The 13147-nt window shown below is 43.8% G+C and overlaps 1 protein-coding gene across 2 annotated transcripts in view; it reads right to left on the minus strand.

Annotated features, from left to right (window-relative positions):
* Positions 1 to 13147, minus strand: part of LOC125457905 (glypican-5-like) — a 502368-nt gene that overhangs the window by 183183 nt on the left and 306038 nt on the right. For both annotated transcript variants that reach the window (XM_048542684.2, XM_048542683.2), the window contains one exon: positions 12972 to 13092. In XM_048542684.2, the coding sequence (XP_048398641.2) occupies positions 12972 to 13092 (121 nt within the window). The remainder of the gene's footprint in view (positions 1 to 12971; positions 13093 to 13147) is intronic.

Genomic DNA, 13147 nt, shown 5'->3' on the forward strand with positions numbered 1-13147 from the left:
CGGAAAAAAAATGTCAACTAGGCACAAGCGTGGAATGGTATCTAACTGGAACAAGTCTGCCAGATCTTAATTTCCAATGCCCACTCTTGACTAACCATTTCTGGCTAAATGTACATTGTAACCATTTGGATTCCTAAACTTCCACTCTTGATCTAACCCACTCCTGTCCTTCTGTCCATCCAGTTGGTTGTGAACATCACCGTCGCAGCCATATTTCAAAAGCTGTTACTTTCCTCCCAGCCCAAATATTACATGCCTACAATATAACACTCCACACTGGTGACTACACAAGATGATTTTTCAGCTTTATGCTGGCACGTTTGAATTTCCAGTTGCTACTGTAGTCATTGGTACATCTCTAGCTGTGGTTGACTCAACCTAGATTTTACACTTGAATGTAACTTTTAATGGTTGCAGCATGAGAAGTGGAAGCGGAGATAATGGGAACTGCAGATGCTGGAAAATCCAAGATAACAAAGTGTGGGGCTGGATGAACGCAGCAGGCCAAGCAGCATCTTAGGAGCACAAAAGCTGACGTTTCGGGCCTAGACCCTTCATGAGAGATCTGTTATTTGAGAAGTGGAAGCATTGGGATTCTCAGTTTATACATTATACCACACTTATACCTAAACAAAGGAAATCCTAGAGACTATGGCATGCCTGGTGAAAAGAAAAGGTGAGTCCCTTTGACTCAACATAAATGAGACAAACTCTAATGTTAAGGTTGGTAACAGCAGTGCAAAAGTCATGATTGTAAGCTCTCAATGATAGACAATAATGAAACAACCAAGAATGAAATCCAGATTGGATGAGATAGTTCAGGGTTAGAGTCGTTGTTTGGCTTTTTCTCTCTACCTGCAGGCATTTGAGAGCATTTCTGTCACTCACTCACTCACTCACTCAAACCTGCCTTTGTTCAGTGGTCGAAGTCCATCCTTCAGAGTCAAGAGGTGGTGAGTGCAAGACCCAGTCCAGAGATCTGAGGACTTAATCTGGGATGGTACTCGAGTGCTGCACTGCGGGGTGTGCCAATGTTTGGATAAACCATTCATGCACTTAGAAGCTAAAAAGAAAATTCCATGGCATTATTTGAAGGGCAGCAATTCTCTCGTCCTGGCCAATATGTTTCCCTTACACCACATGGTTCAAAAACAGATTATCTGCTCATTAGCACAATGCTGTTTGTAAGAGCTTGCTGGGATAAAATTGATTATGCTATTTCCTACATTACTACAGAGTGTATACTTCAAAAGCACTGCAGGATTTATAGAGGAGCCCAGAATTGTGAAATTTGCTGCAGAAACAAAGATTGTTTTCTCTTCCATTGGCTTTTCACTATTCTATCTGGGTGCATCACAGCTTGGTATGGCAACTGGTCTGCTCATGACCATAAGAAACTACAGAGAGTTGTGAACACAGCCCAGTCCATCACGCAAGCCAACCTTCTCACTGCCTTGGAAAGGCAGTCAACATCATCAGAGACCCCTCCCACCCCGATCTTAATCTCCTCCAAATTCTTCCATTGCGCAGAAGATACAAAAGCGTCAACACACGTACCAACAGATTCAAGAGCAGCTTCTGAAATGTTGACTTCTCCTTTCCTTCAGATGCTGCCTGGCCTGCTGTGTTCTTCCAGCCTCTTGTTTCTTTTCTACCTTGGATTCCAGCATTTGCAGGATTCTTTTTGTCTCATTTCCCATCACTAGTTGCCCTAAGGTTAATACAACTGGACTGTAAAGAATCAGCCATATTGACTTGGGAAGGAGTCACATTTAGCCCAGAGCTGGCATGAACGATAGGTTCCCACCCTTAATCAGTGAACAAGTTGAGATTCTTTAACAATCCGATAGTTTTGAGCTCAATTTTGTTGGCAACAGTTCTCAATTTCCAGGTTTTAAGTGAAAACCACATTTAAATTCTCAAAACCGCTTTGACGGCACATGAACTCTTATTCTCTGGTTTACTAATCCAGCAGCATAACTGATTCAATAGGATGAGACTAAAGATTTATTGTACAGAAATGCATTTTATATCATGAGGTCCTCACAAATCTACATCCATTTTGGCAATTCCCACGCTGAAGGACATCCATTTGCAGTCGTTCTTAAATACGGCCCTGCTTTAATGGAGAAGTCATGTACTTAAGCACTATAATGTCAAAAACTAATACACAGAATCTCGTTTTATCTCACTCTAGCCACTCAAACAACTAAGCCAGGCTCTGTGCTTGCGCATTAATTATATCAATAACAGATGAGTCCCTTCGGAGAACGGAATTAGAAAACAGAAGAACAATTACCAAGCGCAATTCATCGTTCGGTGTTAGCTTAATGCGCCAGGGAGTGTCGGCAATGTTTTAACCATCATCCAGCTGCCTCGAAAAGCTTTCAAATAAAAATTATTAAATTATGAAATGTTTTATCATGTACCTATTAATTCGGCCCATTTGTGGACCTCAGCCTCATTTGATCATTTACCCATGATAAAGGGCACTGCTCTGAATGACAGATTAGGTAACCAGCCCTCCTCACAGACTTCCACTTTGTACACTTTCTTCCTGCCTTCAAGACCCTCATTCAAACCTCGCCCTTTGACTAAGCTCTAATTCTTCTGAATTGATATCTCCTACGTGGCTCATATTTTGTCAAATACTGCTCCTGCCAAGCACCTCGGGATGTTTTATTACTTTTAAGGTGATACACAAATACTAGTTGTTGCTTTGATGGATAGCCACTTCCTGAATCGCTGGTCCAGGTCCCACCTTATTCCCTTTCCCTCGAGCCTATTCCTTCTATTTCTGGCTCACCCAGTCTCCTCAGTTACCATGTCTGTGAGCTTAGATTGTGTCATGGCAACTTTCAATCACCACGCATCTTAATCTGTATGCACACCTACCTGTATTGATACAATTCTAGGTGCACCAGCCCATTTCTCTGGCACCCTGCCCAAGTAGGAATTTTAAAGAGTGCAGGCTTGTTTTGTTTTGTGTATACAATGCAGGAACAGGAGTAGGCCATTCAGCCCTTTGAGCCTGGTCCACCATTCAATATGATCGTACTCGATCTCAAGATCATATTCTTGCTTTCCCCCTGTGCCCACTGATGCCTTTAATGTCTAGGATTTTATCAATCTGTTTTTGAAAATACTCTTGTGGTAGTGCCAGAATGGTAATGGGATGCTATTTAACGTCAAGGGGCAATAGTCAGGTTCGCTCTTGTTACAGATAGCCATTGTTTGGTACCTGTGTGGTGTGAAGCTCGCTTGCATACGTCAGCTGAAGCCTGGCAATTGTCCAAGTCTTGCTTCTCTGGGACACAGACTGCTTCAATATCTGAGGAATCATGATGGCACGGAACATAGTGCAATCATTGGTGGACATCGCCACTTTGGATCTTAATGATGGAGGATATGTCATCGATAAGGCAGCTGAAAATGTTTTGGCAACAGACTTTACCCTGAGGAACTCAAAAGGGCCACTGTGATGTGGTGGTAGTGTCCCCACCTTTGAGCCTGGAGGCCTGGGTCAATATCCAACCTGCTCCAGAGGCGTGCATAATGTCTTTAAGCAGGTTGATGAAAAAAATCTAACCCAAAAAACACCTGCAAGTGATGCAAGATCCCATTTCGCGCAACGTGACAAGGTCAGAGCACGCGATGCCACTTGAAAATAAATACTGACCAGGATATTAAACTGTGAAGCTGGTTGAACACTGCAGGCCAAGCAGCATCTCAGGAGAAGGGTCTAGGCCCGAAACGTCAGCTTTTGTGCTCCTGAGATGCTGCTTGGCCTGCTGTGTTCATCCAGCTTCACACTTTGTTATCTTGGATTCTCCAGCATCTGCAGTTCCCATCATCACTGACCAGGATATCTCTGCTCTTCATTGAGACAATACTACTAATCACTAATACACTACCTCAGGCAAAATGTAGACAGGACTGCATGCACAACACAAGCCTCACCTGGTCTAAATGAGCCTATTATTCTCTTTATTCTCAAGTCATCAGGATTGAAACCCACAACTCTCTGACTCAGAGGGGTGAATGTTGCCATTCTCGTGCCATTAAGTAAACTGTTACCACATTATTGGTTGCAGATTCTCTGTATTGCCAAAGCTCATTCTAAATTAAACAATGCTATCCTCAATCACAGCAATAAGCAGCTGTCAAAGCCATTACTGGGCCACAGAAGAAAGGTCTAACTTTAGCCTAGTCTGTTTGACTCTCCTGTTCCCTAGAGTAGCTTTTCTACCAATCTCCTTCACAATGTTGTCACTCATTGTAGCCTCCAGCAAAATTTAGCCCTGCATTTGCATTGCTGGCCTTTCAAAGTAGTTCCTAGCTTCTACTCTATGTTTCCTTCAAATTGAAAGCCCTGTTAAACCGACTATGCTCTAGAATTTCAATCTCAATATTTATAGTACATCATGATTACATTCATAAAATATACAGATCTCATTCAGCCAGAGTTGTTGACAGGAGACAGCTCTAATTAATTTTTGACCAATGCTTTCTTAAATTTTGAATGCAAGTAAAATGTTTAATCTTATTTTTATTCATTATTTAAAAGACAACAATGAATAATGCAAATCAGTTCAGTCGCTAGTTCAATTGAGATGACTCGATTCTCTTTAACTAAAAGGGGTGGCTTGAAACAACCAAATGAAAAATCCTTTTATCACAGATAGAAGAGGCTTCACGCTATCGCAAAATGACACTTTAGCATTTTTACACTAGTGTTTGCAGTTATCAATGACCTGACTGGGATAGTTTAGTGGTGCAGCAAGATAGCACACTGTCCTACTGGGCTTGAATGAAGGATCCAGTGATTGTATCTGATGTGAATAAGGCATGTTGTCCATTAAGTTCCTCAGTCACACCTCAGAACTGTCTAGAGTCCGGTCAAAGGAGCACCTTAAATCCTAAGCTATGACTGTTAGGGCGAGAGTTCATTTTCTGGGGGAAGATGGAGCATCTGCAACTGACCTTTTTGAACCATTAACTACATTGCTGTTCACCTTGGTGACCTTCAAGCTCCCAGTGGATCTCTGCATCAACCATTTTGAAGGGTGTGGTGCCTTCAGAGGAGATATAGGGTAGGATTTAATGATGACAAAGAGACTCTTTCCCTCAGGCCTGACAGCCAATGTGTGGTCCATATCACTTGTTATCAGGAATGACTGCCACCTCAAATGCCAATCAGGTACTTCACTGGGCATCAGTGGGCTTTCTCTGGGAACAGGGACCATGACAGCTGATGTCGCTCTGCCAAGAGCTGGCAACTTGTCAGAAACTCATCAGCACTTGTCTTTACTGCTCAGTGGCACCACTGGGAAGACGGTAGCTGATCCTGGTAGTGCACCCACCCACTTGAAGCATCCGAGCCAAAGGTGAGTGATGGCATTAGAGAATTCAAGGCATTAGGCCATAGGGTCCATGGGGGGTGGGTGGTGCACGAAGGCATTAGCACAGAGGACATGGGTTGGCTTCTACGTTACTTTTGACATCATTTTGCTGTTAATGGGTCTGCTGAGGTAAGGAAAACCTTAGTTTTACCTCAAGAAACGGCTAAATCTTGCCTCAAGGGAGAAAGATCACAAGACATTGCATCACTTCCTGTGATGGCATATACTGTGTCTCATTAGTAAATGACAGAGTCAGACTTCATTCCTTATTCTACAGCTCTCATTCCCTCCTTCCTAGAGTCAGGTCCTTCAATGAGTGCCTTTTGAATGGGACATCCCCTCAAGAAGCCTGCAAGAAACCTCCAGCAAGATTGGCATTTTGGGATCCCTGATTGGCGAGCACTTTTCCCACCGCTGGGTATTAATTAGCAGCAGTGGATGAGGCCCTTAAGTGGGCATTATTTGACTTAGTCAGGCCCCGGTCAAGAATGTGACTGGATCCCGAACAACCACCCTCCTGCTCAATTAAATACCTTGCTCACCACCAAGCGTGCCAGAGTGGAAGGCACAAAATACCCCCCAACAGGGTCTGGAAGTGGAACACATTGGCTCATATGTCGTTCCAGACTTCAACTCTGTCACAACAGGCTGTGTCTGCATGACTAGGTTCCTCCTTCTGTATTTCTGTGCAAAGATGAGAAATCATCCTCTTGAGGATCTGTTTCACCTCTCCAATTAAGCAGTAAGCAAACATAAACTGTACTCAGCAACAATGTCAGTCAAATCCTCAACTGGGAAATGAAGGTGGCAGGGTTTGGGGGGGGGGGGGGCGGGGGGCGGGATTGGTGGGGCGCGGGTATGTGGCCCATTGTAATAATGTACAATGGAAATGAATGCACAAGGGATTTGGTCCATTGGGGCTCTATACAATGGGAGTGAATACAAAGGGGTTTCATCCATTAGGAGGTCCATATAACGGCAGTGAACATAAGGAGCTTGATCCATTATGACCCGATGCAATGGGAGTGAATACAAAGGGATTTGGTTCATTGCAAGTCTGCACAAACACAAATAATAGGAAGAGACTTAAATGAATTTTCGTATTTGATTTTTAAAAACAATTCTTGCACCTGCAGAGTTTTACGAAAGCCTTAGCAACTTTTCTAGTCAATTTTTTTTTGTGAGGCCAGTTCTGGTACAATCAAATTTATCCACTTGAGCTTTACCATCTGCATCACTGTTGCTTTGAATTCCTGAGTTGTAGTTCCAAGTTCTTATTGTTTCGGTTGTAATTTTGTGGATTAGAAACTGGATTGTGCCCAAAGCTGCGCCCAAAGCAAATGTCTAATGCAATTGGAGGCTGCTGCTTGGCAAATTGGCAACTTGGCATAATGGGTACGATACCAGTGAGCCCCTCGTCCCCTACCATGGAGGGGTGGTGGTGGGGGAGGTGGGCCGTTAGCTGAAAGCCTCAGGTGAGTTTGGGAGGCGGGAGGTGGGTGATGGCAGCCCGGAGACAGGAACATACGATGGTCGAGAACAGTTTGTGCTTTTCATGTGGAACCAGGAGGCGTTTCTCCTGCACGGTCCAGCTCAACATTTCGGTAAGTCATTTGTTTGAAAAAAGTAGCTACCTTTTTAGTGGGGCTCTCCAGCAGTCTCCTTAAGGCCTGCTGCTCATGTGACATGTGGGTCACATGTTCAGGGATGTAGCAAGACCTCGATAAACCATATCTCGTCTAGGTTCCTATCTCAAAGCTTTCAGCCCTGCACTCTTGCCTGAGCATGCTGTAGACACCAAAGGCCTGTATTGGGAAGTTCCTAAGGACTCCTCCACTGCACTGGAACTTATAAGATAATTGATATGTTCTGCCGCTGTTAGATTGTGGCAGATTGACACCCCCACAAAATTCTTATTAAACCTCTTTTACCTCAGTCCACCATCTGCCAGGCTGGAGTCCAATCCCCTGGTTGTTAGTCAAGTATTACCTTTTACAATGAGGAAGGCTCAGTGCATTAAGGTTTTATGAAATAGGAGCAAACAGTAAGAGGCTTAGCCCACTTAGTGCTTTATAACAGGTATGAACCAAGATCAATTCTTTATAACTCTAAACAACGGGAAAGCATTTGATTGGGATGAAGAAATCCTGACAGTCCACATTCTCCTGTCGGGGCAGTTGCTTTAAATGAATGTTATGCCCATCGCCTTCCCCCCTTACTTTCCTGAAATGGTCTTGTTCAATTACAGTACAGAAGTGTGACCTTGTGCCTGTAATAACATCACAGCAGATGACCAAACCGGACACATTGTCAATTAGTTATAAACATCAAACCAAGCATTTCTTCAAGGGATGGTGGCTATCAAACAGAATTCTACTTAAAACCGTTCCAGATCTTTTCAGAAAAGAAATATTTACATATTCATGGTCTTTGGTGCATGAATCATGAGACAGGGACTCATTAATACTGAATGGCACTGCAGTAATGTGTAAAATACTGCTATGCTTTAGAAGCTGGTTTAACTATTTTTTCCAGTTTACTTAAAACAAATATCACTGACGAAGCAAAGAGATTGAAATGGAAATCAAGAAAGCTTTACAAAATGACCTTGACCTTTGGGTTGTTAGGATTTGGAACAGATGGTCAGGCAGAATGGTGGATACAAATTTAATATTAGCCTCTAATGGGAATTGTACTGACGTTGTATCTGTGACCATTGGCATCATTAGGTTGTGTTCTGTGCAGGCAAGGATGAAGTCCAGGCCCTGAATGATATGATTTTTAAACTTAAATGGTCTAATCAGTTATAAGGAGGCACATTCGGCGCAGAAATAGAGGAAGTGAGAGCTGCTTGCCTGTCTCTGACTTGAAACCAAGGTGGCATGCACCTTAGGGATAGCTCCTCAGAAGTGGATGGAGATGGACAGTGCTCTCGCACAGGAGAGGAAGGCCACAGCTTATGCCAATGCAAGTTAGCCCCAGAGATGTTCTGAAAGGATTACTGTATGTAGTCATTCTGTCCAGCCTGGTGCAACAAGTCTTTGAAAGTGGCACACAGAGTGGCACTCATGCCCATGTCAACCCTATGGCAACTGCTCACCTGAACTAAAGACCCTGCCATGGACAAGACCAAATGTCATCTACAAGATCCCCTGCAGAGGCTGCGATAAACGCTACATTTGGCAAACAGGAAGGAAACTATCAACAAGAGTACATGAACACCAACTGGCTACAAAAAGACATGATCAATACTCATTCATCACAATCCACATGGACAAGGAGAACCACCAATTCGACTGGGACTACACCAAGATCCTGGGACAGGCTAGGCAGAGACAGGCACGAGATTTCCTAGAAGCATGGCACTCCACGAAACGTGCTATTAATAAACACATTGAACTCGACCCCGTATGCATTCCACTACGAAGGAAAACCGGAAGTGAGGCAATCCATCTCAACGGACCTCAAAGTTTAAAAACCAGGCGGGAGAACACACCGACGCTTCATTGGAGGCTACACTGAGGATGTTACTCAGCAGGGTAATAAAACGTCTGTGGAACAACAAAACTGCTCGGCGAGACAAACAACCTCAATAACATCAACAATCTTTGAAAGCACATCCTTTACATTATAGGCTGCACCACAGTCACTGTGAGATGTTACGGAGTGCAACTGTCCATACAGACAGCAACCTTTGTTAATTCTGATATCTGCAATACAAACAAAACGCTCTGATTGGGCAAATACTTGGGCGATGGGTAGTATTCAGCCATGGGCTTTGTCCAATTCTGTCCTTGTCAAAGTGCATCCATTGTTATGCTCCAAAGTTAAGCCGTATTTAAAACAGAATTCAAGTCCACACCTTTGGTGCGAGCTTTATTTGAGTTAGCCACACTCCATAATACTCTCACACTGCAGTGATTACTAGCTCCCCATCTTTATACAGTTAATTCACACCCGATTAACTCTTCATTACTAATATCCATTTCCTCATTCCATTAGCTCCCAGGCATCCCTTCAAACGATGTCAGATGATAACACCTAGGTCTGGAATCCTGAGGCCGATTGTAACATTCCTAGATTCGCCCGGCACAGATAGGGCATCGAACTGCTGGATGTCAACTGCTTTAGTCTTCAGAAGAGCACAGGCAATGTTAAAACAGAGTTCAGAGCAACACTGGCCCACGTCCTGAGGTCAGCTGCTGATTGGTAAGGCTGTGGTCATGTAACAGGCTATCAATTCCCCACACACTGCCATCTCAAGCTTACATGGTCAACAGTCAGTTTGGATGCTGGTCTGACATTACTGGAAACAAAGGCTTCATATGACAGGATGTACAGTGAGGGAGGCTGCACTGTCACAAAGGAATTATTTATGCAAAGTAGCTGTTAGACCAGGAAGCTTTACCTGCAGGGGAAGAGTTAAGATTGAAATGGGAATCTCTTAGCAGTGTTCAGATGTGACATATGACCAAAGAACCAAAATATATCTCTGTGTCCTTGACTAAGTACTTGTTAGATAAGTTTGTATAATGCTGCTGGCTATCCTACAGCAATCAGCACTGTACGGTTAAAGTTGTCCACACACAAGCTCAGAACAAGGATTTCCGAAAAACTGGAGAACACCACAGTAAGAGAGGGGCAAAAGAGGAATCGAGAAAAACAGGAAGACCAAGAGTGAGAGAGTGACTCAGACAGGCTAGGAACAGAGTGAGATTGGTGGGGCAAATTGAGAGAGGGAAATGAAAGTGAAACAGGGAGCTGATGCTTCATAGAACCCCTACAGTGTGGAAACAGGCTCTCTGGCCTGGCAAGTCCACACTGACCCTGACAGCATTCCACCAAGACCCATTCCCCTATAGCCCACTCAAGCTACACATCCCTGAACACTACAGACAATTTAGCATGGCCAATCCACCTAGCCTGCACATCTTTGGGCTGTGAGAGGAAATCAGATCACCCAGAGGAAACCCACGCAGACACAGGGAGAAAGTGCAAACTCCACACAGACAGTTGCCCGAGGCTGGAATTGAGCCCGGGTCCCTGCTGCGGTGAGGCAGCATTGCTAACCACTGAGCTACCGTACTTCTACTCGTAGGAGAGAATAGGGCTTGAGGGCACAGCCGAAGAGTGAGGGGATGATCCTTTAGAACTGAGATGAGAAGGAATTTCTTCAACAAAAGGGTGGCTAAATCTGTAGAACTCATTGCTGTAGAGATCTGTGGAGGCCAAGCCGTTGTGTGTATTTAAGATAGAGATAGGTAGATTCTTGATTGGTAAGGGGATCAAGGGTTCAGTGCGAGGACACGAGACTGGGATTGAGAAACATGTCAGCTATGACCAAATGGTGGAGCAGCATTGATGGGCTGAATGGCCAAATTCTGCCCCTATATCCTATGGTTCTGTAGTTGATACAGGAGTTGAACACATGCTGTGGTATTACTCTGTATTGCAAACTTGTTTATTCAAGTAAGCGAATGAACATCCCACAATTCTCACAGAATTATTCTGCAGCTGATAGGGACATCTTTCTAATATGCCCCACAAAGTGTGAATTGCAAAGAAGTTAATTTTAAAGTTGGCCAGCCAGAAGACTGAAGGAAACTTATAGATTGAAGGGCCGGCAAAGTTTGATTCGCTGACATGAGGAGAAATGTCTTCACCCAGAGAGTGATGAGCCTGTGGAATTCTCTACCACAGGAAGCAGTTGATGCCAAAACATTGAATGTTCTCAAGATGTCGCTCTTAGGTTTAGTGGGGTCAAAGGGCATGGAGAGAAAACTGGAACATGGATGATCAGTCACGATCATAGTGCATGGCGGAACAGGCTTGAAGGGCCAAGTGGCCTATTCTTGCTCCTATTTCCTATGTTTTAATATGAAACATGGTGAGAGGGGCAGAGCTGGATAGATTGAGAAGATAAATAGAAATAGAGAGGAGTGCAGGTAACACTCAAAGATGGAACAAGATAATCTGGGCGTTCACAGATCTGAAAAGAGAGTGATCTCACATAGATAGAAAGTGAGACGGTCAGAGGCAGAAAGAAAAAAATTCACACAGGCAGAAAGGGAGACAAAGGGCTTAAACAGACAGAAAGTCAGATGACTGAGATGCAGAGATGGTCAGCTTTTAAAAGACAGAATTAGAGAATTCAGCAAAACAGAAAGAAGGGGACAGTGAGCTGAGAGAGGGGCAGTGACAGACACAGAAAGGATAACAATTAGGTTTTGCAGTATGGTTCTTTTTGTTGTCTGGTGGGAACACAGCTGAACAACAAGGATTCTGTGCAAGGGAACTCAGTGAGGAGTCAAAAACATGGCTGTTACACTGAACTCAGGAAGAAGTTCTAGGTAATAGTACGTGGCTAAGTGTTAAAGTCAGGACTCCGAAGAAGTCCAGGGAAGCTCAGAGTGTCAGAAGGTCACAGGCTTTGTGGAACGCCATAAGGGGCTCAGAGGGAGCCTGTCAGCATCAATGCCACAGTGCAGCAGAGATATGAAAGTGCAGCGGGGATGAAAACGTCACAAACAGAATTTACTTAATATCACTGAACAAGACTGGAATTCAGAGGAAAACACAAGGCAGGGATGGTTTGGTAAAGCTAGCTGTCAGTGAACAGCTGGGCTACATTTGTAAATGGGTACTGGAGTGCAGTTTCTGAGCCCGTGGGTCCAGGATAGGAAGGTGATGAACCAAAATAGGAGTCATTGGGGCAGTTTGTAGTGAAACAACCCTTCGGAGGACATTTCGAGGCCGGATCAGTGAAGATGAAGAATTGCAATCTCTTGCAATGATGACCTAACATCTCACATTGAAGGGGAGATTTTTTTTCACTTGTGGAATGCGGGCATTGCTTGCTGGGCCAGCATTTGTTGCCTGTCCTTAGTTGCCCTTGAGAATGTGGTAGTGAGGTGCCTTGTTGAACCATTGCTGTAGGTAGACCCACAAAGCTGTTGGGGAGAGCATTCCAGGATTTTGATCCAGTCGATGAGGAATTTGTGGCTCTATCTTGATCACATTTCGTATTTTCAGTTATTTTTCTTGGCCTGTTTAGACATATTATGGCACACCTGAACCTTCTGGCCTAGAGGTAGGAATACTAGCACTGTGCCACAAGAGACCAATTGTAAGTACAGTACAGTGGGTTTTGGAATACAATACCTTACCAATGCTTATCACTGTTAGAAGGAAGTTGAACATGTCCTGCAGACTGCAAATTTGTTCTAACATGTATAGTATTGTCGTTTGTTCGAAATGTTGGAATCATGTGGCTTTATTGTGTTAGTCAATCCCTTCTGTCTGCTTTAAAATTAATGTTAACTGGTCCCTAACCATACTATAACATAATTTGGCGATTTTGTTCTCAATCATAACATACATCTGGCCTACAATCAGAGCAAGAGTCCATTTTCATCAGGCAGTTACACTTGGGACAGATGACTTGGTCTTACACTCCAACACTGGGCATCATTGTCATGACATTGCCAAAAATCCATTTACACTGGAAAATCTTTGCCTAATTTTCTCAGCCATTTGAGCGATTTACAGATGTGGGTCTCAGCATCTTACCTTATCGATTTGCATGAGCTTGTCGATGACTTTCTTCACCATAGCGTCAGGTCCCCGGACTTTCACTTCCGGGTTGTTCGCTTGTTCCTTCAATCCATTCCCGACTACCCTGTTTGTGTAACTAGAAACAGGAAAAAGACGTTGAGATTCTGAATGACAGCAGGTAACAGCAATAA

Source organism: Stegostoma tigrinum, chromosome 14 (assembly GCF_030684315.1).
Source record: "Stegostoma tigrinum isolate sSteTig4 chromosome 14, sSteTig4.hap1, whole genome shotgun sequence".
NCBI classification, from domain to species: domain Eukaryota; kingdom Metazoa; phylum Chordata; class Chondrichthyes; order Orectolobiformes; family Stegostomatidae; genus Stegostoma; species Stegostoma tigrinum.